The 26,376-nt window shown below is 37.8% G+C and overlaps 1 protein-coding gene across 1 annotated transcript in view; it reads left to right on the top strand.

The window, feature by feature from the left end:
* Positions 1-26,376, top strand: part of LOC127456334 (guanine nucleotide-binding protein subunit beta-5b) — a 55,503-nt gene that overhangs the window by 16,334 nt on the left and 12,793 nt on the right. The window contains exons 2-7 of the mRNA XM_051724781.1: positions 5,822-5,971; positions 7,667-7,778; positions 8,656-8,792; positions 9,329-9,370; positions 10,884-10,960; positions 11,136-11,268. Coding sequence (XP_051580741.1) covers positions 5,846-5,971; positions 7,667-7,778; positions 8,656-8,792; positions 9,329-9,370; positions 10,884-10,960; positions 11,136-11,268 — 627 coding nt within the window. The 5' untranslated portion in view covers positions 5,822-5,845. The remainder of the gene's footprint in view (positions 1-5,821; positions 5,972-7,666; positions 7,779-8,655; positions 8,793-9,328; positions 9,371-10,883; positions 10,961-11,135; positions 11,269-26,376) is intronic.

Raw genomic sequence — 26,376 nt, 5'->3', positions numbered from 1 at the left:
CCATCCTGTACCTGTCCCGCAGGTGTGATATTCGGATGTACCGATCCTTTGCAGGTGTTGTTACACGTAGTCTGCCACCGCGAGGGCGATCAGCTGTCCTTCCTGTCTCCCTGTAGCGCTGTCTTAGGCGTCTCACAGTACGGACATTGCAATTTATTGCCTTGGCCACATCTGCAGTGCTCATGCCTCCATGCAGCATGCCTAAGGCACATTCACGAGACCCTGGACATCTTTCTTTTGGTGTTTTTCAGAGTCAGTGGAAAGGTCTCTTTAGTGTCCTAAGTAACTATAACTGTGACATTAATTGCCTACCATCTGTAAGCTGTTAGTGTCTTAATGACCGTTCCACAGGCGCATGTTCATTAATTGTTTATGGTTCATTGAACAAGCATGGAAAACATTGTTTAAACCCTTTACAATAAAGATCTGTAAAGTTATTTGGATTTTTACAAAATTATCTTTAAAATACAGTGTCCTGGAAAAGGGCGTTTCTTTTTTTGCTGAGTTTATATACAGTACTGTGCAAAGGTCTTGCACATAAGATGTTTCATTTGTCTTAAGATGGTTATTTATATCTTCAGCTTTAGTGTGTCAATAGGAAATATAAATGTTAGACTCCCAAACATTTTGCAAATAGAAAAGATTAGAGTAGAAGAACAGGGAGCTCTGCAACAGATGTCATGACCCCCACAAAGCCCCCCACTGAACATTGTGTCAGTCTGGGATTACACAAAGAGACAGAAGCAATTGAGACAGCCTAAACAGATAAAAGACCTGTGGTGAATTCTCCAAGAATCTTGGAACATCCTATCTGCCAACAACCAAGAAAAACTGTGTCCAGGTGTACCTAGGAGAATTGCTGCTGTTTTGAAGGCAAAGTTGGTCACACCGAATATTGATTTAGATTTTTTTTATGTTTACTGGACTTTGTATGATGTTAATTTATAAATGAAAACTATTTATGTCATTATTTTTGAAGACATCCTCACTATGCAACATTTTTCACGTGCCTAAAACTTTTTCACAGTACTGTATATATATATATATGTAAAGGCCATTCAAAATAATTACTAGAATACACCTGTTCCATGGAGAACATGTTTTCAGTTTCTCAGTTCAAAGTCATTTAGATTTTTTCCTTTTCAACTTAAACTCAAAGATTAAATTTACACTACTATATTGACACATGTATTTTGAACTAGTTTTTAAACTTGTATCACCTCTTACCATTTTGACCCAGGTACATGACCACTACCTTAGTTGACAGCACAACATCAGAAGGGTCTATGCAAGCTGGTGAGTGGAGACATCTCAAAGAAGGTGACAGCTGCCTACAGGATCATGTGTGGACTCGAGAGAGGGCTACCCAAAGAGCACTGTCTGTCAGAGACAACTTTAAAGACTACTTTGTATCTGATGCTGGAATGTTGCTATTTCAGGACATGATTGTTCAGCGTGGGACACTGCATGCAAATTAGATGTTTCTTTTGGACAGTGATTATTCAGTAAAAATGTGATTGATCAATTGTTTATTATTCTTTTTTTTTTTTTTTTTTTTTTTTTTTTTTATCTTTGCATTTTGATAAGTTAAAGTGTTAATTTATCCAAAAAGAAAATTCTCTCATCATTTACTCACCCTCATGCCATCCCAGATGTGTTTGACTGACTTTCTTCTGCTGAACACAAATAAAAATTCTCTGTTCTCTGGTCTGTTCTCACCCAAAACCAATTCGATTGCTTAAGAGACATTGATTAAAATACTGGATTGTGATGGATTATATTTATATTGCCTTTATGTGCTTTTTGGAGCTTTAAAGTTTTAGTGCCCATTCACTTGCATTGTATGGACCTACAGAACTGAAATATTCTTCAAAAAATCTTCATTTGTGTTCTGCTGGAGATAGAAAGTCATACACATCTAGGATGACATGAGGGTGAGTAAATAATGAGAGAATGATCATTTTGGGTGAACTATCCCTTTAAAAGAATTAACCCCAAAATTTAAATTCTCTTTATTTACTCACCTTCATGTTGTTCCAAAGCTGTTTGTCTTTAGTCTGTGGAACACAAAAGGAGGACCGTACAAAAGTGGTATTCTGCATTTTATTTATTAATGTTCTAATTCATCTCTTATTCACTGTTATTAATTTTTATAACATGCAAACAATATTTTTTTTCTTCATTGTTTTAGCTGACAGTACTTTTCTTCTAAAGATACTTGTAACATTTTTACAATTTACAGTAAAACAATTTATTTCATAAAAATAAATAATAAGATTCAATTGATCATAAAATTGTTCAACTGAATAAAGAACTGGAATTAATATCTTCTGTCTTAATAAACATCTCCGTAAAACAACATTAACTGGGAATCTCTCTCATCAACCGCTTTCCCTCTGACTCTGGGAGCTGCTGCAGAAAGTGGTTCCGATATTCAGTGAATGCATAGTGGATGTTGCGCTTCTCAACATTTTTCTCAGTGGGATCGTGCTTTCTCTTTCTCTTCCCTGAAGTGTGTGATGTTGAAGGATGAGGGGAGGAAGAGAGGGCAGGTTGTGGCTGTGGTGATGGCTGCTTCTGGGCATCGGACTGTTGTTGGGTATCTGGCTGTAGAGGAGTCTGTGGTTGAGGCACAGGGGGAGGGGGGATGTGGGCAGGGGTACTGAATGTTGTCTTGACTTCTCTGACTTTTTTCCTGATCTGTCTCCAACTGCTAGAGCCACAAAGGCAAACATGACAGATTTGAGGTGGATTAGTAATAAAGGCACAGTGATAACTTTCTACCTAAAATACACAACTTTCATCATTAGATATGTACTTTTTATAACACTTCTTGTTCTTTAACCCTGCAGTCAATGCAAATAAAGTGTGTGTGTGTGTGTGTGTGTGTGTGTGTGTGTGTGTGTGTGTGTATGTGTGTGTGTGTGTTTGTGGTATGTTTACCTAACCTCGGGTTGCTCCAATGGGTTTATGTTACTTCATAACCTTTAACTCCACTCTGCCTCTGACATCACTCAGCTCATTGTGGCTCTGCTGCACTGAGTCCACTCTTGTATGTTTTTCACCTTATTTCCCGACTTTCTCATCCTAATTTTACAGTGTTTTAAGTTACAACACACACACAGCACTTCCATCATCATCAGAGCTGTCTGATCATGGCCGGGTCTTCTCGGATCGACTCGGGTATTACACACAATGTTAAACAGACCTGGGACCCACAGTAATAGAATGGAACCCAACCCGGACCCGGCTGACTGTATAAAACGAAGATCCGAACCCGTACGGCTCTCGGGTCGGGTCCTCAGGTTAGGGTGGACCCGTGAAGACCTCTAATCCCCTCGTGTGAATGTGTATGTCTGTGTGTGTTGCCTTGTGATGGACTGGTTTCCCTGCCTTCGGCCCGAGACAGCTGGGATAGGCTCCAGCACTACCTGCGACCCTATACAGGTCAAGCTGCTTAAGAAGATGGATGGATATCAAGCATACATAATATTCAAATTCCACTATTATTTGGGAAAACATATGCTACATACGTGTATTAAAATTGCCATTTTTATAGCATTTTGAAATATGTGTACAAGGATGTGACTTTTCAGTGAAAGGATCAGTGAAAACCATTTATGAACATATATTTTATATATGTGTTTTGCATATACCATATATCAGATTTCTGTGTGGTGTAATGATGCAATAAAGAAAGAGACAATGTCCCCTTAGGGGCTCCATAATATTTTGTCCCATAAAGGCAAAATGCAGTAACTAAGCCTAGGTAAAAGTGAAAGTGAGAAAAATGGCTTCAAAGTTTTTTGATTGTCAGTTGTTTCTTTAAAACTGAGCATAGTTGAGTCATATCCGCCTGTCACAGGACAGATATAGACTCTATTTTAACTAAATGTGTAGTTAGGCTACTGCGGTTTGCCTTTTAGGGCAGTATTGTTGTTATTTAAAAATTCTGCAGATAATAGAAATACAAATGTTTTGTCGGCTGAATTGTGTTAGGTAAAAAATCAAATGTGCTTTATGTGGTAACATTTAAATTAACTGCTTTTTTGTTTTTCAATACAGATCTAACTGACCATACATACAATTTGCTATTATTTCATATGAGATACCTTCATCTGTCTACTAACTATATAAATGCCAAAAACCTGCATACATTTTTCCTATTTTCTACAATTAGTGGTTGAAAACAAGAAGCACTTTTGTTACAACTGTCCCATAGCAGGTACAGTTGTAACACTACGCCGGGACAGTTGTAATAATTTGTAATGTGCTAAATAAGGCATTATGCCTACATTAAATGAAATATACTGACACATTTTGTACTCTGTGATTGTTTTTTCTAATGCTTGCATATGTATATTTTCTAACACATCAGCTGGAAATACTCTCTAAGTTTTCCTCAGCCTGATAAGAGACATCCTGTGACATGCACACACATGCAAACAAACCAAAAAAAAAAAATCTACTTTACAAAATCATTTACACTGCATAATTACAGGTATATCTATCTATATAGATAGATCTGTATGTAGGAGTAAGAAAATGAAAAAGTTACCCCCCAAAATGTATGTGCTCTAATAATTTCTCATCAATGTGGACTATGTTCTTCAAGTTTTCCAAACAGAGAGAGGATGCAAATGTGAATGTGCATACTGAAAATGAAGGTTCAAACTTGCATTAGAAGGGAAATATTCACTGTGTAACAACTGTGCTCGGTCTACCCTACTACACAGAGCAGCAATAGTAAGAGGATGCTACTCCAATTGTAGCCACACACACAGCCCTTACTAAATCACAGAAAGGGGAGACATTTATTTGGTATTATATTTTTAATTTATTTTTTTATTTTTTTATTTTTTGGTACTGCATGGGCTTGAGTAATTACTTTCATCACCTTTGTGACAACTTTATCTTAAAAAAGTGTTGTCTGACTAGTTTAAAACATATGGATGTAATACTGATGCAAAGATACTACACGTTCACATTTACACTTTTTTAACAGCTTCCTTATTATATAAACATTTAAAGACCTCATAACAGCTATTAACCATGATTTGAAACTTGCTATTTCTAATCGCAGACAGGTGGTAAAGAATCTGGAGAATTTGATGAGAAATTTTGGGTTCATAATGGGAGCTCTGATTTTTAACTGCAGACTTTGTATCTTTGCAAATCTGAACGCAGTTTAAGTCATATTGAGCTCTCTCCTGAAACTTTAGAGGAGACACATGAGATTGTGGGGGTCTTTTTCTCTGGAGAAACATCTGAGAAGCGGTACACTTCAATAAACGTCTATATTTGCTCACCTTGTAATCTTATCGCTTTCTAGGAGAAACTATTGAAATATTAAGGAGATCAATTTTTTTTTTATTCCTGTGACATAAAAAAGACAAAAAAGTCACATTTGGATTTCATGTGGTCATAAATTGTGTGTGTGTGGTTGTTGTAAATCTGTCCATCCTTTGGATGAGACATTATACTGAGGTCCTGACTCTCTGTAGTCATTAAAATCCCAGGGTACTTCTCGAAAAGAGTAGTGTCCTGGCCAAATTCCCCCCATTGGCCCTTCTCAATCATGGCCTCCTAATAATCTCTATCCATTAATTGGCTCTATAACTCTACTCTCTCCTCTCCACCAATAGCTGGTGTGTGGTGAGTGTACTGGCACACTATGGCTGCCGTTGCATCATCCAGGTGGATGCTGCACACTGGTGGTGGTTGAGGAGAGTACCCTGTTCACTGTGCGCTTTGAGTGTAGTGTCAGGAAAGCGCTATATAAATGTAACGTTCATTCATTAAATTCTCCTCGTGTGTACAGGCCCATCTTTAAACAGACGCAGAGATGTGCGACCAGACGTTTTTGGCCATCACATTTGGCCCGTGTGATAACTGCAGTCAGAGCAAACCTCTGATGAACATCTATCTGAAGAATGAGCCCATCAACTACTGCTCGCTGTGTGTGGAGCTGGTATGTCATCACAAACTGTTCAACGTCACAGTGCTTATTTTAAGACTTTAATCTTTCAGAAGCTGATTTCTCTCTGCTATATTAAATTGTTTCATGTTCTGTTTCATATTGTTAATTTAATGGCCTTGAGTGTTTATCTCATGGCAGTGAAGGACACTGGGAAACACATCCTCATGTCATCACTCACACATAACACTCATGTAAAGTGCTTTATCTGAGAGCTCTTTAATAACACATGCAGTCATGAGCAGATATCTAGAGAACAGCACAGACACTTATACAGAACACCAACATCAGCATTTACCACATGTATATTATTCTTTATTTTAAATGTGGTATACTACAACATTATTACAGCCACAAAGCTTGTCTATGTTTTTGTATTGCAGATAAACATTTGAACAAGAACAACATCCAGACATCAAGTTTATAAGATACATTTAGAATTAAAATGACAGTTTGCAATTTTAAGGGTAAAGAAATGAATACAAAAATGAAAAATAAATTCAAAGTTAAAAATCAAAATGAATAATAATAATAATAATAATAATAATATATGCTATTTGCAGGATATTTTAATGATATGGCAGGAAAAACTATTTTAGTAGAAGTAGTGGTACAAATATTATTTTAGAAATGTAACAAAAATAAAAAACAACAATAGACAATTTTGAGGGGAATTGAAAAAAGGGAAATACAGAAATGAAAAATACATTTACAAATTAATTAATTTAAAAATACGAATACATTTTTTTAATCAATTAAAAATTAAAAAGGAAAATGAAAATAAATAAAAGAAATATATGCAATATGCAGTTTATTTTAATTATATGGCAAGGAAAACTATTTTAGTAGTAATAGTGGAATATTATTGAAACAAAAAATATAACAAAAATAAAAATCACAGTTGGCAGTTTTTAAGGGTAAGTGAAAAAGGGAAATACAGAAATAAAAAAAGAATAAATGCATTTAAAAATATAAATACATTTAAAAAATAAATAAAAATAAAAAGGAAAATTAACATAAAACAAATATATGCAATATGCAGGGTAAAATAAATAAAAAAGTTTAAAAAAATAATATATTCAGTATGCAGGATATTTTAATTGAATGCAGGAAAACATATTTTAGTAACAGTGTAGAATAGAAATAAAGCATGATTAGTGGCTACTCTATACTTTAAAAGTATTTTAAATACCATTTTTAATTTTTAATTCCTGTATAATTTTAAAACAGTTTTTTAAACCTAATTTTAATTGAGAGACTGTACATAAACTATTTGTACTTTTAAAAATTAGTTTGTCACTCGCAGGACAGGACTACGCAAATTAACTTTAAATGAACTACAGTATTATATTATTTATCAATAACCCACACTACAGGCCTGTTTTAGAAATATATCAGTTTTATTTCATTATTTTTACGTTTTTTTATTCAGTGATTAACTGATTTTAAAGATCAAATGAGGGAATTCGTCTCGTTCAGAAGCAGGCTATATGTTATTTTGGCCATTTTTCAGTCCTTGAGGTTCAGAAATAAACGTGTGATGCTGATGGCGGGGATGTGTCACGTGACGCGCTCGCGGTGACGTCAGCGCATCATCAGCTGTGAGGGCCGAGCTGTATGAGTCTTTCATCTCGTGATACAAGCTCATATTTACTGATATTCGTCATATATCTGTGCTTTATTCAAAAGATGGCCTGTCAGGGACTGGCGAAGGGCGAAACCATCAACACGCTGAAAGCGGAGTCTGAATCTCTGAAAATCAAACTGGAGGAGGAGAGAGCAAAACTGCACGATGTCGAGTGTGAGTAAAAACACAGCGGCGGCGTGTCAAACTCTAGTGTGCTGCCTACATAGACTGCATTTATGGGCACCAGGCGCGTGCGGCATGTTGGGTATCAAAAACGGGCGCTTAGAAATGCTATCCAGGTAGGCAGCACACTAGGTTTTAGGGCACAGCCGTAATATTTGCCGTACAGACTCAAAATAAAAGACTTCATATGATTTATAATCTCGTGCAGTCGAAATATGTTCGCATAGCATGTCCTAAATCATTTGTGGATTAAAATGTTATGATACTATGAGGAGCTGATTTGCTCGTTTTAACATTAAGATGTATTATTTAGATTTTATTTTTAGTTGTAGGCCCGTATTTTAATTTTTATTTAAATGTAACATTTTGTATTTTAGATTTATATTAGATTTGGTTTGAAGTTTTAGGTGTTCAATTTAGGATACGTTTTTAACATTTAGATCTAGATTTGATATTCAGATTTACTTGTTATAATCTAATAAGTAAATATTTAATAGTAGACCTATTTTTACGCTAACTTGGGTAGTTAAATCTGATCAAATGTAGTTTTTTTTTTTTTTTTTTTTTTGTGACGTCTTATTTAACGTACATTCTTTATTTTACATGCAACTTATATTTCCACATATCAACATAATAATTTGATTCTTCTTGTTTTTAAATATTATTGGGTTTCTGTAATTGTCTGAACATGTACTGATTTATATCCTGACCTCCTTATAACCACATAGAAATACAGATCATAAACCATGCAGGTCATTTAATCTGTTATATTCATAGTATAACAACTTCTCACCCTTGGATGGATTTTCAGTAAAATAAAAGGCTATCAGTGGTGTGTTAATGGAGATTTGTGTTTTTCTAACTATAGTACATCAGGTGGCAGAGAAGATAGAGGCTTTGGGTCAGTTTGTCATGAAGACCAGGAGAACTTTAAAGGGACATGGGAATAAAGTGCTGTGTATGGACTGGTGCCGGGACAAGAGAAGGATCGTCAGCTCCTCTCAGGTAACCGGACGTATCATCATCACTATAAGCCATCACAGTACCAAACTGCTGTTCTGCTTTCATGGAACGACATTGTTCAGGGGGTACTTCACCCAGAAATGAGAATTTTAGCCAAATGTCCAAGCTGCTGTCTTCCATACAATGAAAGTGGAAGGGGACTGTGGTTATCAAGCTTCAAATAGACAAAAGTAGTCCTAACCACTTGTGCATTATATTCCAAGTCTTCTGAAGTCAAATGATAGCTGTGTGTAAGGAACATGCTAAAATTTGAACCATTATTCACTGAAAATCTTGCCTTAAAAATTGTACTTGACAGCTTGTCACTTTTACTGTATGGAAAAAGAAATATATACATTTGAAAGAACTTTTCCTTTAATCAAATCACTTTATTGTCACACAGCCATATACACAAGTGCAATGGTGTGTGAAATTCTTTAACATTTATTAGAAAAGGAAATGTCATTTACTTTGCTATCTACTCTTTTTATCATAGTTAGAAATGTTTTTTTGTTTATTGAAATGTTTCTCCCCTGTAGGATGGAAAAGTCATTGTATGGGATGCGTATACAACCAACAAGGTAAGTCTATCTGTGTCACACAGAATTTTGTGTGTGCTGTTCAGAGATGTTTTTTAGTGTTACAACCATTCTACAGTTTAATCTGCATGCTTTACAGTTGTAATGCACTCTAATGGAAACCCAAAGTATTAGTGCAAAAACTAATCCTACACACACACACACCATTTACAAATCAGCATGAAATCAGAATGTTACACCATTTTAATAATCAGACGTGACTATGTAAACAAGCAGCATTATCATACATTGTATGTGTGTGCACACCAGCAACTAACTGTATGGGGTTAATAAAGCATGTTTGTGTGAATGAAAGTGTATGGAGAAAATCAGTTGTAAAAAAAAAAACTTTTGTCGTTATAGTTTTGTGTGTGTGTGTGTGTGTGTGTGTGTGTGTGTTGTGTGTTAAAGAACATAAAAGAAAAAAACATTTTATTAATTGAATTGTAGACTTTACAGACACATTTACAGACATCTGCTATGCGGTCAACTCACCAGCAGAGGCAGTCTTACCAGAACTGCAACCCAGATTTTCATTACAGTCACCCATTCCTCATTTACCATTTTCATGTATATTGTTACATGATTACTAACCAAATAGATCAATAAATGGACATGAAATTTTGATCTGAGTGTATATTATTTTATGTGTGAAGAGGGAGAGCTCAAAGTGATATGAGAGATATGAAACTAGCACAGTTAGTTAGGAAATCATTTGGGAGAATGGTCAGTTATACAGATGATGCATTTGACTAATCAGAATCAAGTATTCCAGAGAGACAGGTAATAATAGTATTTAAGAAATATCCAGGTTTATACTTCATGCCAGTGCCATTACTGCACTTTTGGCTGTGTTATTTGTCACAGTTCATGTTATTCATATTTTTGTCTGGTATCTACTTCTTTACTCACCCTCATGCCATCCCAGATGTCTATGACTTTCTTTCTTCTGCTGAACAAAAATGAATATTTTTTTGAAGAATATTTCAGCTCTGTAGGTCCATACAATGCAAGTGAATGGGTACCAAAACTTTGAAGCGGTAAGTGTGGGTGAGAAACAGATTAATATTTAAATCCTTTTTTACTATAAATCTTAACTTTCACATTCTGAAAGTGAAAGTGGAGATCTTTAGTAAAAAAGGATTGAAATATTGGTCTTTTTCTCACCCAAAGTGTTTGCATCGCTTCAGAAGACATGGATAAAACCACTGGAGACAGATTACTGTTATACTGCCTTTATGTGATTTTTTTGAGCTTCAAAGTTCTGGTCACCATTCACTTGCATTGTATGGACCTACAGAGCTGAAATATTCTTCTAAACATTCTGCAGAAGAAAGAAGGTCATACACACCTGGGATGGCATGAGGGTGAGTAAATGATGAGAGAATTTCCTTTTTACATTTTTGGGTGACCTATCCCTTTAATAAATCTTTGCCCACAGCTCCTCACATTTCATCTGGGTCAGTTTTGTTGGAATAGTTGTGAAATGAATGTTTGTGGTGTGTGTTTTGTACAGGAGCATGCAGTCACTATGCCCTGCACCTGGGTCATGGCTTGTGCTTACGCCCCCTCTGGCTGTGCTGTGGCCTGTGGGTAAGTTTGAGTTTCACCAGCAAAACAATTAAGGGTCAACGCTGTTCTCAACTTCAGACAATATCAGCTGTATCTACTGTAAATAACAGCTCTGAGATAGTAATGCAATCCATTTATCAACTCAAAATCTAAAATATTCTTTACTGTGCAAAATTTGTCGCTCTCTTTTTCTCAGTGGTTTGGATAATAAATGTTCCGTCTATCCTCTCTCTTTGGATAAAAATGAGAACCTGGCAGCTAAGAAGAAATCTGTGGCCATGCACACCAACTATTTGTCTTCCTGCAGCTTCACCAATTCTGATATGCAGGTGTGTGTATGTCTATACTTGCAGTATGTTATAGTTTGAGGACACATTTTGCCCCAGTAGTGAAATAAATCTGAAAAAACCTCTCTTTGGATGGGCATATCCTTGTTTGAAAAATTAATTTTGAAATTCCAATTTCATAATATTTAAATAAGTTTAGATATACAGTACATATACAGTATATAAATAAATATATCTATATAAAAATAGATATTTTAATCTGAAAGGCCTAAAAGTTGTCTTGTGTTTTCTTTCCTAAAAGTTTTTTTTCTTTTGTGCTGTTGCTCACAAACAGGGAGCCTTAGTTAACTTCAAATGGGGCCTCAAGATGGCTTCAAATTCTTTAAAATAAGTTAATAAGCTTTACTATAATAATTTTATTTTTCATTTTTTTCTTTTTTCACCCAATTTGGAATACCCAGTTCCCAATGTGCTTTTAAGTACTTGTGGTCGTGTAGTGATTCACCTCAGTCCGGGTGGTGGAGGATGAATCCCAGTTGCCTCCGCATCTGAGACCGCCAACCCACGCATCTTATCACGTAGCTTGTTGAGTGCGTGTGGAGGCTTCATGCCATGCACTGCGGCATCCACCCTCAACTCACCACGTGCCCCACTGAGAACGAACCACATTATAGCGACCACGAGGTGGTTACCCCATGTGACTCTACACTCCCTAGCAACCGGGCCAATTTGGTTGCTTAGGAGACCTGGCTGGAGTCACTCAGCACGCCCTGGGATTCGAACTAGCGAGCTCCAGGGGTGGTAGCCAGCGTCTTTTACCACTGAGCTACCCAGGCCCCCTGCTTTACTATAATAATCTAACTTGTTATAATAAATCTAAAAATGCTAAAAACCAAGATGTACGAAATGTAAACTGAGACCATATTTCTCCCTAACTCCCTACAACAATTTGAATATTGTCTTGGACAGTTTTTGTTATTAGCTTTATCTAAAACAACAGAAGTCTATGGTATGTCCTTATTTAAGCTAAGTAAACATGTTTATATGAAAAGGAAATCCCCCTTCCCAGCTTTTATTTTCAATTTCTAACATATTCTGAGTGATAGAAACTGTCTAGGATTTACAAAACATATGAACTTCTAGACATTTATAATGAGTGGTAATGTTGTTGGGCCTCATGTATTCAGATAGAAGACAAAGGCAGGCCTAACACAGTCATAAAAACCTAACTCAATCCCCCACATTCTAAGTCGTAAATTATACTGATAAAAATCGCGCCAAAATCAAACAAAGGGAGTCCAAAACAGACTACAAATCCCATGAAGCCTTGCTCACTAAAGGATCGAACTCTCAACTCCTATTGGATGAGGCACACAACAGAACACACCTCAAACATGACATCATCAGGAGTTGAAATACCTCTGAAATGCTTTCGGGATTTGCTTCCAGCAACTTTGCTTGCAGTGTGTGGACGCAGTTCAACGCTGCTCTCATGTGCAACCTTGTGGCACAAGGAAGTAACGTCCGACTTGAAACTGTGGCCATACAGTCTCCATCTCGCTGGACAAGTTGAGATTACTCTGTGTTCAACCGAACACTGTAACGGATCCGAAGGAGACCCCCGAGCAATTCGCATCTTCATCCGTTTGCCTACAGAAGTGAAGAGATTAAAGATTTCTCTTCCATCTTCAATCAAGTCGACATTTCTGAGTTCTCCGCCAGCCTGCCGAGAATCAACAGCCGTACCGCCCGCCGACAGCGCAAGGAAACGGCCCCCCGTTATCACCTGAGCCTCAAGGAACCGGGTCGGAGTTAAAGGACGGAGGAAAACACATTCTACCTGTGTCCTCATGCGATACAAGTAAGAGGTTTACGTCTGGGAAGAGATAGAATATTATAGCGTGTTATTCTTGTGTTTCAAGATTTTTTGCTTGTACAGTTTACGGACCGCCATGTCCGCTCATTATTAATACTCAGGGTATTAATTATCACAAATTTGTTTTGCTGTATTGTGGTCCAACCAAATTGGATTGTTGTGCAATTTCGCCATCGCGGGTGAGACAGCAACTGAGTTCATCCATGAAAGAGTCAAATAACGCAGGACTTTTACGAACCGTCTACCGCGTCTCTAAGTGACAAACTAACAGCTGCTTTCTCTCCCACTATCACGAAACTGGCTTTAGGGCTGTCACTTACTTAATTCTGTCTCTCTCTCTCTCGTACTAACCACACACACACACACACACACACACACACACACACACACACACACACACCTTATGTGTTATAGGATTATTTTTATTTCCATATCTAATCATATCACTGTTTAGTTTGTAGTTGTAAGTCGGAAGTTTATTGACTACATTGTATTAATTATTAATTGATATTACTGCATAAATAAACTTTGTTTATATTACAAAGAGAAGTGTTTTGGTTTGTTTTGCATACACCTGTGTCATGCTGACGGGATGTCAGTGCTCGGATTCAAACCTTCATTCATTGTTTTTTTTCCCCTGAAAATCGATATTCTTCGGATGTTGATTTTCCTAAGAAAACAATCTAATACTGAGACTGTTTTACTATTCGGTTATTAGTCCCTGATTTCAGGGTGGTGCCCCGTCAATGTTAATCCTTATTAATATTCTATTGATTTTTGATAATTGATAATTATCTTTGATGGTTGTTGAATTTGAATGATCAATAAACTAGTGTTAATTTTAATTAATATTTCATCGATGTTAACAATTAACGATTATCTTTGATAAGTGTTGATTTAAAGGATTAAAAAAGCTAACATTGATTCTCATCAATGTTCTATTGATTTTAATAATTAATAATTATCTTTGATAATTATTAATTATTGCTAATAACCAAACTTGCTCCTAAACGTAGCACACTACATTTACTGGAGCCCCATATGAGGTTTTAATGAGTTAGATTCAATTGATAAATTTAAATATTAATTAATAACTACAGAAATAATTATTAATTATTTACAATGTTATATTAATTACTCCTGGGTATGTTTCCACCAATGTAAGGTGCAATAAGTAACTTTTCCGCTGTTTTTTTTTTTTTGTGATTAACATTTTATTAATTTTCAAAAGAAAGAAAAACAAAACATATATACAGTGAATCGACATTAACACACACTACTTCCCCTCCCCGATCAAGAACCCCACCCCAAACGAACATCCCATATATATATATATACATACACACATACACATACATACATAAACATATACACACACATTTCCCAATAAAAGAATCCCATATCCCCAGCCTTCTACATGATACCTCTTCGAAGGCTGTCACCCTTCCCATCTCTTCGCACCACTCCCGAATCGAGGGTGCTCCCACCGACTTCCAACACCTTAAAACAATCTGCCTGCCTATCACCGCACTAGTGAGGATCCAATTATTTATGTATTTATCACCTACGCCGATGACCGCCTCATCACCCAAAACACAGAGTCTGGGGCAAAACGAAATCCGAATGCCCAACACGTCACACAGAACACTCTGTACCTTCAACCAAAATTCCTGAATCTCAGCGCACCACCAAAAAACATGGGCCATGTCTCCTTCCTCTGATTGGCATCGCCAGCAGGTGGGTGTGTCTTTAAGACCAAACCTATACAATTTAGAGGGGGTCCAATAGAAACGATGTAAAATCTTGAATTGTATAAGGTGCACCCTTGCATCTCTCGATACATTTTTTATGTTTTTTAAAATCCTAACCCATTCTCTCTCCTCCAGTTCCAGGTGTAAATCTTTCTCCCATAATCTCTTGAGAGTGGTTGAGACTCCATCCCCCAGACTCTGAATTAATAAGGAGTAATACACTGATGCCTCATGGCCCTTCCCAAAAGCAGAAATCACCACTCCTAGAGTATCTGCTGCTTTAGGGGGGTGTATGCTACTCCCAAAAATAGTACAGAGCAAATGGCATAACTGAAGATACCTAAAAAACTGAGATCTAGGGATCCCAAATTATTGAACCAGATTTTCAAAGGATCTCATCACACCACTCTCGTAAAGATCACCGAGTGAATTAACCCCCCTCGCAATCCACTCTGACCAACAAAATGGGGACTTATTAATGCATAGTTTGGGGTTTAGCCATAGGCTCGAGGCATCATTTAGATAAATATCTGAATTAAACACTCTGGACACTTTTGTCCATACTGAGTGTAAATGTGAAATAATGGGGTGTGATTTAACTTCTCTATTTAGGTTGATGGAAAGGCTGTGCAATGGCAAAATAGGGGCAAGGAGTTCTTGTTCAATGCAGAACCAGGGAGGGGCTCTTTCAGGTGGAAGCGACCAATGAGCCAAATGTCTGAGACCGAATGCATAATAATAAAACAAAATCTTGGGTAGGCCTAGCCCACCTTTGTCAATCGGCCTATGTAATTTATTGAAATGTAGTCTGGGGCGCTTACCACTCCAAATGAAAGACTTCGCTATGCTATCAAATTGCTTGAAATAAGAGAGGAGGACATCTACAGGGAGTGACTGTAGCAAGTAGTTAAATTTTGGAATACAGTTCATTTATCATCGATAAATGTAATGAAGCCCACCTGTCTACATCGCTCGAAAACCGTTTTATTAAAGGGTCAAAATTAACTCTGACTAAATCAGACAAATTTGTTGGGAATAAAATGCCCAAATACTTAATGCCCTGTTTGGGCCACTGGAAGGTGCCTGGCTGGAAGGCCGTTACTGGACAGTATGCTGTCAAAGCCAAAGCTTCGGATTTAGACCAGTTGACTTTGTATCCTGAGAACTTGGAAAAGGAATTAATAATTCTGTGGAGGCAAGGCATAGATCTAGTGGGGTTGGAGACGAATAATAAAATATCATCTGCATAAAGCAGAAGCTTATGCGCCACACCTCCCGCCATCACCCCTGGAAAATCATCATCTTTTCTTATCCCGGCTGCTAATGGTTCCAGGGCAAGACAGAACAATAATGGGGAAAGAGGGCAACCCTGCCGAGTGCCCCTATTCAGAGTAAAATGATCTCAAATTAGTCCATTTGTTTGTACCGCTGCTACCGGGTGTCTATAAAGTAACTTAATCCATCCAATAAAAGTATTCCCGAACCCATACATTTCCAAAATCTTAAAAAGATAATCCCATTCTACCATATCAAATGCCTTTTCGGCGTCAAGTGAGATGGCAGAGACCGGAGTCTGACAATTCGCTACTGACCACATGATATTGATGAAATGCCTAATGTTGTCAGAAGAGCTGCGGCCCCGAATAAACCCTACCTGATCTATATGTATAAGAGATGTCATAACTTTACTTAATCGGTTAGTCAGAATTTTTGACAAAATGTTTACATCTAGCTGGATCAGGGAAATTGATTGGTAACACTTATACTCGCTTGGATCTTTGTCCTTTTTAAGAATAAGACTGATCCGGGCATGCATCATGGTTGGAGGAAGCTTTCCATTCTTTAATGATTCCATATAAACTTCTAACAAAAGTGGAGCCAGTTCTGTAGCATAAGATCTAAAAAATTCAGCGGCAAAACCGTCTGGCCCCGGAGCTTTGCCTGTAGGCAAGGCCTTAATTACCTCGTCAAGCTCCTCCAAGGTTATCTCAGTATCAAGATCATTTTTTTTCAGTTGTCAGTTTAGGGAGATCTAATGGTTCCACAAAGTTTCTAATATCCTCATCAGTAGTCGAAGACGTGGAACTATAGGGATCAAGAGAGAACTCTTTAAAAGCATTCATAATATCAATGGCTGAGGTAAATATTTCACCACCAGCAGATTTCACTGAGGGAATGGTAGAAAAAGACTCACTCTGTTTTATATATCTAGCTAAAAGCTTCCCTGCTTTGTCTTGCCCTGAATAACCAAAACTCCACTTTCCGCGACAAAATAGCTTTATATCTGTATTTCAATCGAGTCAATTCTCTGAGGCCATTAGATGACATTCGCTCTGCCACTGCACTTTTAGTATTCTCTTCCAACTCCATGAGTTCTCATGCTTTGGATTTTTTGGTGAATGAGGCATACTGTATGATCCGACCCCTAAGAACTGCCTTAAGTGCCTCCCAGGCTGCATCCACGGAGGAAACTGAGGACCAGTTGGTCTCCATATGAACATTGATTTCAGTCTTTAACATCTGTTGGGAATCAGGATTTTGCAAAAGGGATACATTAAAGCGCCAGCTGTATTATTTATTTTTCTCCGTATGTGGCAATATCTCTAAACTCACCAGGGTGTGATCTGAGACTAAGATGTTTCCAATTGAGCAATTGACTACAGATGAAATGAGAGACTTAGATATAAAATAAAAAATCTATTCTAGATTAAATCTTATGAACTGATGAAAAAAATGTATAGTCCCTACCAGATGGGTTCAAAGGTCACCAGATATCAGCAAGACCAAGATTTTTACACATCCTATGAAGTGTCAGTGTTGCTGTAGTGGGCTTACACACTTTTGTTTCACTATGATCAAGGACTGAGTCCATCAAAATATTAAAGTCTCCTCCCAATATTATATCATGAGGGGTGCCAGCGGCTTGCAACATCCCTTCGAGATCTATAAAAAAGCCCTGATCATCAGCATTAGGTGCGTAAATATTAGCCAAAATCAACCTTTTCCCCTGAATTTCTCCTAAAACAATAATGATTCTCCCTAATTTATCTTTAATCTGTTTGAGACATTTTAATTGTAGATGTTTACGTATCAATGTTATGACCCCCCTGCTCTTACTTGAGCCAGCACTAAAGAAAACATGTCCACCCCATATCTTCCCAAATTTATTAGCTTCCTGCGGGGAAAGATGCGTTTCTTGGAGAAACACTATATCATATTTCTTACGTTTAAGAAGAGAAATAACTTTTCTTCTTTTTATGGGGTGCCCCAACCCATTCACATTCTATGTGGAGAGAGATAGTACACTCATATTAACATTTGACATATTGATATAATAAAAAAATAAAACATTGTGTGTCAAAAACAAAATTACACAGACCACGTTCCCCATTAGTGCAACAATCAAACCCCAAACTTCCCCCCGAACAAAACAAACAGAGAAAAGATAAACGTGTGCATTAACCCCGCCCACGACAGCGCTAACCGGCGTCAATCCCTCTAAACTCATAAGGTCCGTGTACGCATACGAGAACCCCCGCGACAACTTTGCCATCGGATTTCTCAAGTCCGGTGCTTCTGCACAAATTTTGTGAGGCAAAATTACATAACAGAAATACTGTAAAACAAACCCCAGCCAACAGGCAGAATAAACACAAAGAACGTGTAGATTCATTCACAGAACTGTCTTGAAGGTCTGTATCTCCACAAAACAAACTCCAGCTGATATAAAGCCATTCAGTTTCCTCGGACAGATAAACAATTGTTAAGTGAGCCGGCTGTTATGAGTGCAGCAGATGATGTAATCATTCTAATGTCCTTTAAAAATACCCCACAAAAATAAACTCCAGCCAACAGGAGGCATAAGCACAAAGGACGAACAGATTCATCCATATCTGTACCGAAGGAGTATTATTCCACAAAAAAAGCTCCAGCCACTAGGCGGAACCATCACAAAAATAACAAAACAGGCGTCCCGGTTTCTCGAATGGTCAAGTGTGTATTAATCACTCGGAGGTCGCATAAACAAAATACACCATGACTTACTCAGTCCGTCAACTTTATAAAAGACATCCTTTGTGTAGGCACGTTTTTTTTGCAGTCCTTCTTAATATCTATTCTCAATCTGACCGGGAACTTCAGTGTAAAGCGATCTTCCGTCCATGCAAAAGTTTCTTGGAGTGATATTCCACAAAACAAACTCCAGCCGCTTGGCAGAACCAACACAAACAGAAACAAAAATGGCGCCCAGCTTCCTCGAACAGCCAGAGTAAGTATAGCGAGTTAATCCACTCTGGAACTACATGAGAAACCCCAAATGGCTTACTCACCCATTGTTTTTATAAAAGACATTGCTTGCTTTGGACATGTAAATACCCTGTGACCATCCTTTGTTTCTATTCTCAGTTTGGCTGGAAAAATCATTGCAAAAGCGAACTTCCGTTGATGTAAGAGTTTCTTGCATTCCTTGAACCAATCGCGTTTCTCTGTTGTCGAATTCGCAAAGTCAGGGAACAAGAAAATATTCTTCCAAGAAAGCTTTCCTTTGCTCCTCGCCTGGTGCAACCTCATCTTGAGTGCATAAGTGTCTTTTAATGTCTCCAGAGTCTGAGGATTTTGACTTCTTTCCCATGTTTACCTCAAAGAGCAAATATGTAACTGGGTGTAACAAATCTCACTGGATTAAACATGAAAATAATTAAAAACTAGCAAAGTGCGCAGAGCCAGTCGCTCACACATCTGCTTCTCGGGTGACATCACGTGACCTCCGCCAGTTGCTTTTCTTTATTGTTTGACTTTTCCTTTTCTTTTACCATTTGTCAGTCCATACCAGCTGAAGCCCAGGAGTGCCAATTAAAAAAGAATGAAGGAATAAATTATCAATCTGTTAATTTGAAAATAAAAAGATGTATTTTATTTAATTCATGTTTAAAAATGTAATTATATTTAACAATAAAATTGTGCATTAATAAATCATATTTATTTAATGTTTAAAATGTCATTAAATGTAGCAATAAATGAGTACAATGCACTTTAAAAGCACCTTTGAAATTGCATTTTAAAAAGGTATTTGCCAATTGCTTTTGCTCATCCATTTGCCAATGGCTTTTCTTTTTCCTTTTCCTTTTCTTTCTCCAACTGAGAATCGAGTTAAAAAAATGCCATTGGACTGATGACTTGTGGGAGCAACCAATGAAATTTCGATTCAGTTATAAGACACACCCCCTCTCCCACGTGCCACTCGAAGAGGATGTAAGACAGCTTGTCATTGGACGATGGTGCGAGCAGTTTACATGATATTATTGGATCTGCGAATCCCACGCATAAGAAACGGATGAGAAGCATATCAGAAGTTAATGGTGGCTCGTTCACTGTTGCTGTGAAATGCTGAACACGGCCCTACCTGAGCGTGCAGAGTGATATGTGTTCAGGATGGGGGCTGGAAATCATTATGCTGTCAACAGAACCAGCCTCCTGACCTGTGGCCCGAACTGAAACGCGCAGCAACCGCCATTTGCCTCACCCTACTTCACCGCTTGAGGTACTGAGCTGATGAAGAATACCACCAGATCCTGTACTAAAGGACCTCTGTGAAGTTGGCACCCCATATAATTAAATTTTTACCAAATCTATACTATTCAAAAATGAACATTTGTTTTGGTTCGGTGTTTGAAATATTTGACATAATTGTTTTGGCTGTGTGACGTCACTTTCCACCCCATAAGGTAAAAATCACTCTGAACCGGTGCTGTTCATTTGTGCTCGATTTATGCTTTTAAAAGAAACATCATGACGTTTTCCTTTCTTTGTATTTAACAAGATTGCTTTTGGGGAGCCTGGGTAGCTCAGCGAATTTTGATGCTGACGACCACCCCTGGAGTCGTGAGCTTGAATCCAGAGTGTGCTGAGTGACTCCAACCAGGTCTGCTGGTTGAGGTTACCCCATGTGACTCTACCATCCCTAGCAACCGGGGCAATTTCGTTGCTTAGGAGACCTAAGCATCTTTACTCACTGAGCTACCCAGGCCCCGAGAGTTCCAGTCTTATACTGAGGGGCTGTTCACATTGAGCGTGTTTTTTGTGTCTGTCCGCGCTGTTTTATAATTGATTTCAGTGTTAACATGCGCTGGCTTTGACTGCTTGTTCGTGTTTTTAGACACCATGTTAGGTTAAAAAAGAACCTAAATTGTTAAATGTACATCTCGTGTCGAGACGTTGTTTTGCTCTTGTGTCGTTGTATGTAATTTTAGTGCAACAGCAAACGCATTCCAGCATGTGAACGGCACCTAACATGTTTTCAAACATTACGCTGAAATTTCAAACAGTATTTTGAATATTAGCTACCATATTGGCTTGTGCCAAGGGTCTTCAACAGGGGGTCTGCAAATAATTGTTTGATCCACCATTGGCATTTGTAATAATCAATCACTTACTCGCAGCTACATTTAATGACATTTTAAACATTAAGGAAATGTGATTTATTAATGCACAATTTTATTGTTAAATATAATGACATTTTTAAACATGAATTAAATAAACATTTAAATGCGTCTTTTTATTTGACCATTTATAAATTGGTTTATTTATTCACATTTTTATTTTCAAATTAATAGATTGATAATTTGTTCCTTCATTCTTCTGTAAATGGCACTCCTGGCCTTCCATACCTGAGAGCTTGAAAGTTTTGGACCCCATTGACTTACATTGTATGAACGTAAACACATCATATATCCTTTAAAATATCTTTGTTTGTTTTCTGCAGAAGAAAGAAAGTCGTACGTGTTTGAGAAGGCATAAGTATGAGTAAATGATGGGAGAATTTTCCATTTTTGGATGAACTATCCCTTTAAGATCACATGACCAACTGAATACTCAGTAACCTCTCTATTATAATCATGGGTGAGTCAAAAATCTAAAGTTGCTAACCGCACACTGAATTGCAAAACAGATTAAAAAGGGTCTAGCAAAAAAATATAACTTTGTTAAATTTGCATCCTGAAAAAATTTGCAAAGTGAGTTAAAAGCCAGATAAACAAGGGGAGCAGATGTTTCAGCACATTGCTTTCTTCAGTACTCATGTTGTAAAAGACGTTCACCCATTTTAACAAGTCTTAATTGAAAATTGCAACCAGCTGGGCCTAATGAGTTAACAAGGATAGAACCTAAATAGACAAAAAATGTGGAATCTAAGTGGAGTCTAGAATCAACAGGGTCCAAGGGTGCAAACACAAAAAAAAAAAAAAAATCACCACTGTAACAAAATTACATTAAAAAAAAAATTAAAAAAAAATGGAAAGATTGTGTTCTTCATTCATACCACTAGGAGCTAAAGATTTAAGTACAGAATCCAAAAAGCCTCCCTCTGTAACAATTACTTATCTCTGTCTCCACCTCTCCTATGAGGTAAAATCCTCTCGATGCCCAGGAATTTCAAATCTGACAATGAATGTTTAGCCGAATTAAAATGACGAAAAATTTGAGATGTATCATCTTGTCTTCTAATAGCACTAATATGTTCAATAATTCTTGTGCGTAATGCACGTTTAGTTTTGCCTACATATAGCAAAGGACATGGACAAATTATTATATAAATGATATATGTAGTTCTACATGTAATCAGTTGTCTGATCTTGTCATTTCTCAATGTATGAGGATGTGTGAACGAACTGCATTTAACATATTGAGAACAAGATGTACAGTTGTTATGTGGAAAATTACCCTGGGCATCAACAAAGGTAGTCGGAAGAGAGATTGGAGCTCCTAGAAAACACAAAGTGGTGGATCATTAAATACATTAATTAACTGAGAATCACTTCGAATGATGTGCCAATGACTAATGATGAACTTTTTGACATCATCACTCAAAGGACTAAAAGTATATTTAAAGACACATGAGAAATTCTTGTTTCTGTTCTTTCCAGTTACATACAGGTGCATCTCAATAAATTAGAATGTCGTGGAAAAGTTCATTTATTTCAGTAATTCAACTCAAATTGTGAAACTCGTGTATTAAATAAATTCAATGCACACAGACTGAAGTAGTTTAAGTCTTTGGTTCTTTTAATTGTGATGATTTTGGCTCACATTTAACAAAAACCCACCAATTCACTATCTCAAAAAATTAGAATACATCATAAGACCAATAAAAAAAAAAACATTTTTAGTGAATTGTTGGCCTTCTGGAAAGTATGTTCATTTACTGTACATGTACTCAATACTTGGTAGGGGCTCCTTTTGCTTTAATTACTGCCTCAGTTTGGAGTGGCATGGAGGTGATCAGTTTGTGGCACTGCTGAGGTGGTATGGAAGCCCAGGTTTCTTTGACAGTGGCCTTCAGCTCATCTGCATTTTTTGGTCTCTTGTTTCTCATTTTCCTCTTGACAATACCGCATAGATTCTCTATGGGGTTCAGGTCTGGTGAGTTTGCTGGCCAGTCAAGCACACCAACACCATGGTCATTTAACCAACTTTTGGTGCTTTTGGCAGTGTGGGCAGGTGCCAAATCCTGCTGGAAAATGAAATCAGCATCTTTAAAAAGCTGGTCAGCAGATAGAAGCATGAAGTGCTCCAAAATTTCTTGGTAAACGGGTACAGTGACTTTGGTTTTCAAAAAACACAATGGACCAACACCAGCAGATGACACTGCATCCCAAATCATCACAGACTGTGGAAACTTAACACTGGACTTCAAGCAACTTGGGCTATGAGCTTCTCCACCCTTCCTCCAGACTCTAGGACCTTGGTTTCCAAATGAAATACAAAACTTGCTCTCATCTGAAAAGAGGACTTTGGACCACTGGGCAATAGTCCAGTTCTTCTTCTCCTTAGCCCAGGTAAGACACCTCTGACGTTGTCTGTGGTTCAGGAGTGGCTTAACAAGAGGAATACGACAACTGTAGCCAAATTCCTTGACATGTCTGTGTGTGGTGGCTCTTGATGCCTTGACCCCAGCCTCAGTCCATTCCTTGTGAAGTTCACCCAAATTCTTGAATCGATTTTGCTTGACAATCCTCATAAGGCTGCGGTTCTCTCGGTTGGTTGTGCATCTTTTTCTTCCACACTTTTTCCTTCCACTCAACTTTCTGTTAACATGCTTGGATACAGCACTCTGTGAACAGCCAGCTTCTTTGGCAATGAATGTTTGTGGCTTACCCTCCTTGTGAAGGGTGTCAATGATTGTCTTCTGGACAACTGTCAGATCAGCAGTCTTCCCCATGATTGTGTAGCCTAGTGAACCAAACTGAGAGACCATTTTGAAGGCTCAGGAAACCTTTGCAGGTGTTTTGAGTTGATTAGCTGATTGGCATGTCACCATATTCAAATTTTTTGAGATAGTGAATTGGTGGGTTTTTGTTAAATGCGAGCCAAAATCATCACAATTAAAAGAACCAAAGACTTAAACTACTTCAGTCTGTGTGCATTGAATTTATTTAATACACGAGTTTCACAATTTGAGTTGAATTACTGAAATAAATGAACTTTTCCACGACATTCTAATTTATTGAGATGCACCTGTAATTGGTCTCCTGTTCACAAACCTTCTGGAGTGAGGTGTCCAACCATTCATTAGGATATCCTTGTGATTTAAAGTCACCATATGAGATCTGAGCTTTACTCTCAAAATCTTCTTTTCTCAAACAGATTCGATAAAGTCTTGTAAACTGACTATAGGGCAAACCACATTTAAGAGAGGTGGGATGAGCACTCTTAGCATGTAAAAGACTGTTTTTATCTATGTCTTTTCTATAATGTGAAGAGACAATTTGTCCATTCAAAATCGAGATGCAGCAATCCAAAAAGTTGACAGTGGCAGCACTAACCTGATGTGTAAACTTAACTGAGGATCTTAAACAATTGATGTTTAAGGCAAATGCTTCAAAATCCTTTTCTGAGCCTTTTTAAATAACAAAACAGTCATCAATATATAGCTTAAACAAAATAATATTTTCAGCAAAAGGGTTGTTCTTAAAGATATAATGGTCCTCCAAATAACCCAAATATAATTTAGCATAATCTGGAGCCATGGTCGCACCCATGGCTGTACCCTCAATCTGCAAATAATATTTGTTCTCAAATAAAAAATAGTTCTTAGTGAGTACCAGTTTGGCCACATCTATCTGTCGGTCAAGAAAATATTTAAGGGCCAGTAGACCCTCACTATGAGGAATATTGGTATATAAGGACATTTCATCCATCGTGGCTAGTATCACATCATGTTCCACATTATTATTAATAGTGGAGAGACACTGTAGAAAATCTGTTGTGTCTATCAAATAGCTGGGAAGAGATGTAACTAAAGGTCTAAGAACAAAATCGACAAAATTAGAGAGTGGCTCAGTAAGACTATTATTGCCTGTTACTATGGGTCTACCACGAGGATTAACCAGACTCTTGTGCACTTTGGGTAGAATAGAGTGCATTCGGAAAGTATTTACAGAGCTTCACTTTTTCCACATTTTGTTATGTTACAGCCTTATTCCAAAATGGATTAAATTCATTATTTTCCTCAAAATTCTACAAACAATACCCCATAATGGCAATGTGAAAGAAGTTTGTTTGAAATCTTTGCAAATGTATTAAAAATAAAAAACGAAAAAAATCACATGTACAGAAATATTCACAGCCTTTGCCATGACACTCAAAATTGAGCTCAGGTGCATCCTGTTTCCACTGATCATCCTTGATGTTTCTACAACTTGATTGGAGTCCACCTGTGGTAAATTCAGTTGATTGGACATGATTTGGAAAGGCACACACCTGTCTATATAATGTCCCACAGTTAACAGTGCATGTCAGAGCACAAACCAAGCCATGAAGTCCAATGAATTGTCTGTAGACCTCCAAGACAGGATTGTATTGAGGCTCAGATCTGGGGAAGGGTACAGAAAAATTTCTGCAGCACTGAAGGTCCCAATGAGCACAGTGGCCTCCATCATCCTTAAATGAAAGAAGTTTGGAAACACCAGGACTCTTCCTAGAGCTGGCCGCCTGGCCAAACTGAGCGATCGGGGGAGAAGGGCCTTAGTCAGGGAGGTGACCAAGAACCCTATGGTCACTCTGACAGAGCTCCAGCATTTCTCTGTGGAGAGAGGAAAACCTTCCAGAAGAACAACCATCTCTGTAGCACTCCACCAATCAGGCCTGTATGGTAGAGTGGCCAGACGGAAGCCACTCCTCAGTAAAAGGCACATGACAGCCCGCCTGGAGTTTGCCAAAAGGCACCTGAAGGACTCTCGGACCATGAGAAACAAAGATTGAACTCTTTGGCCTGAATGGCAAGCATCATGTCTGGAGGAAACCAGGCACCGCTCATCACCTGGCCAGTACCATCCCTACAGTGAAGCATGGTGGTGGCAGCATCATGTTGTGGGGATGTTTTTCAGTGGCAGGAACTGGGAGACTAGTCAGGATCAAGGGAAAGATGAATGCAGCAATGTACAGATACATCCTTGATGAAAACCTGCTCCAGAGCGCTCTGGACCTCAGACTGGGGTGAAGGTTCATCTTCCAACAGGACAACGACCC

Source organism: Myxocyprinus asiaticus, chromosome 18 (genome assembly GCF_019703515.2).
Source record: "Myxocyprinus asiaticus isolate MX2 ecotype Aquarium Trade chromosome 18, UBuf_Myxa_2, whole genome shotgun sequence".
Lineage (NCBI taxonomy): Eukaryota > Metazoa > Chordata > Actinopteri > Cypriniformes > Catostomidae > Myxocyprinus > Myxocyprinus asiaticus.
This window is presented reverse-complemented; position numbering and strand designations above follow the sequence as displayed.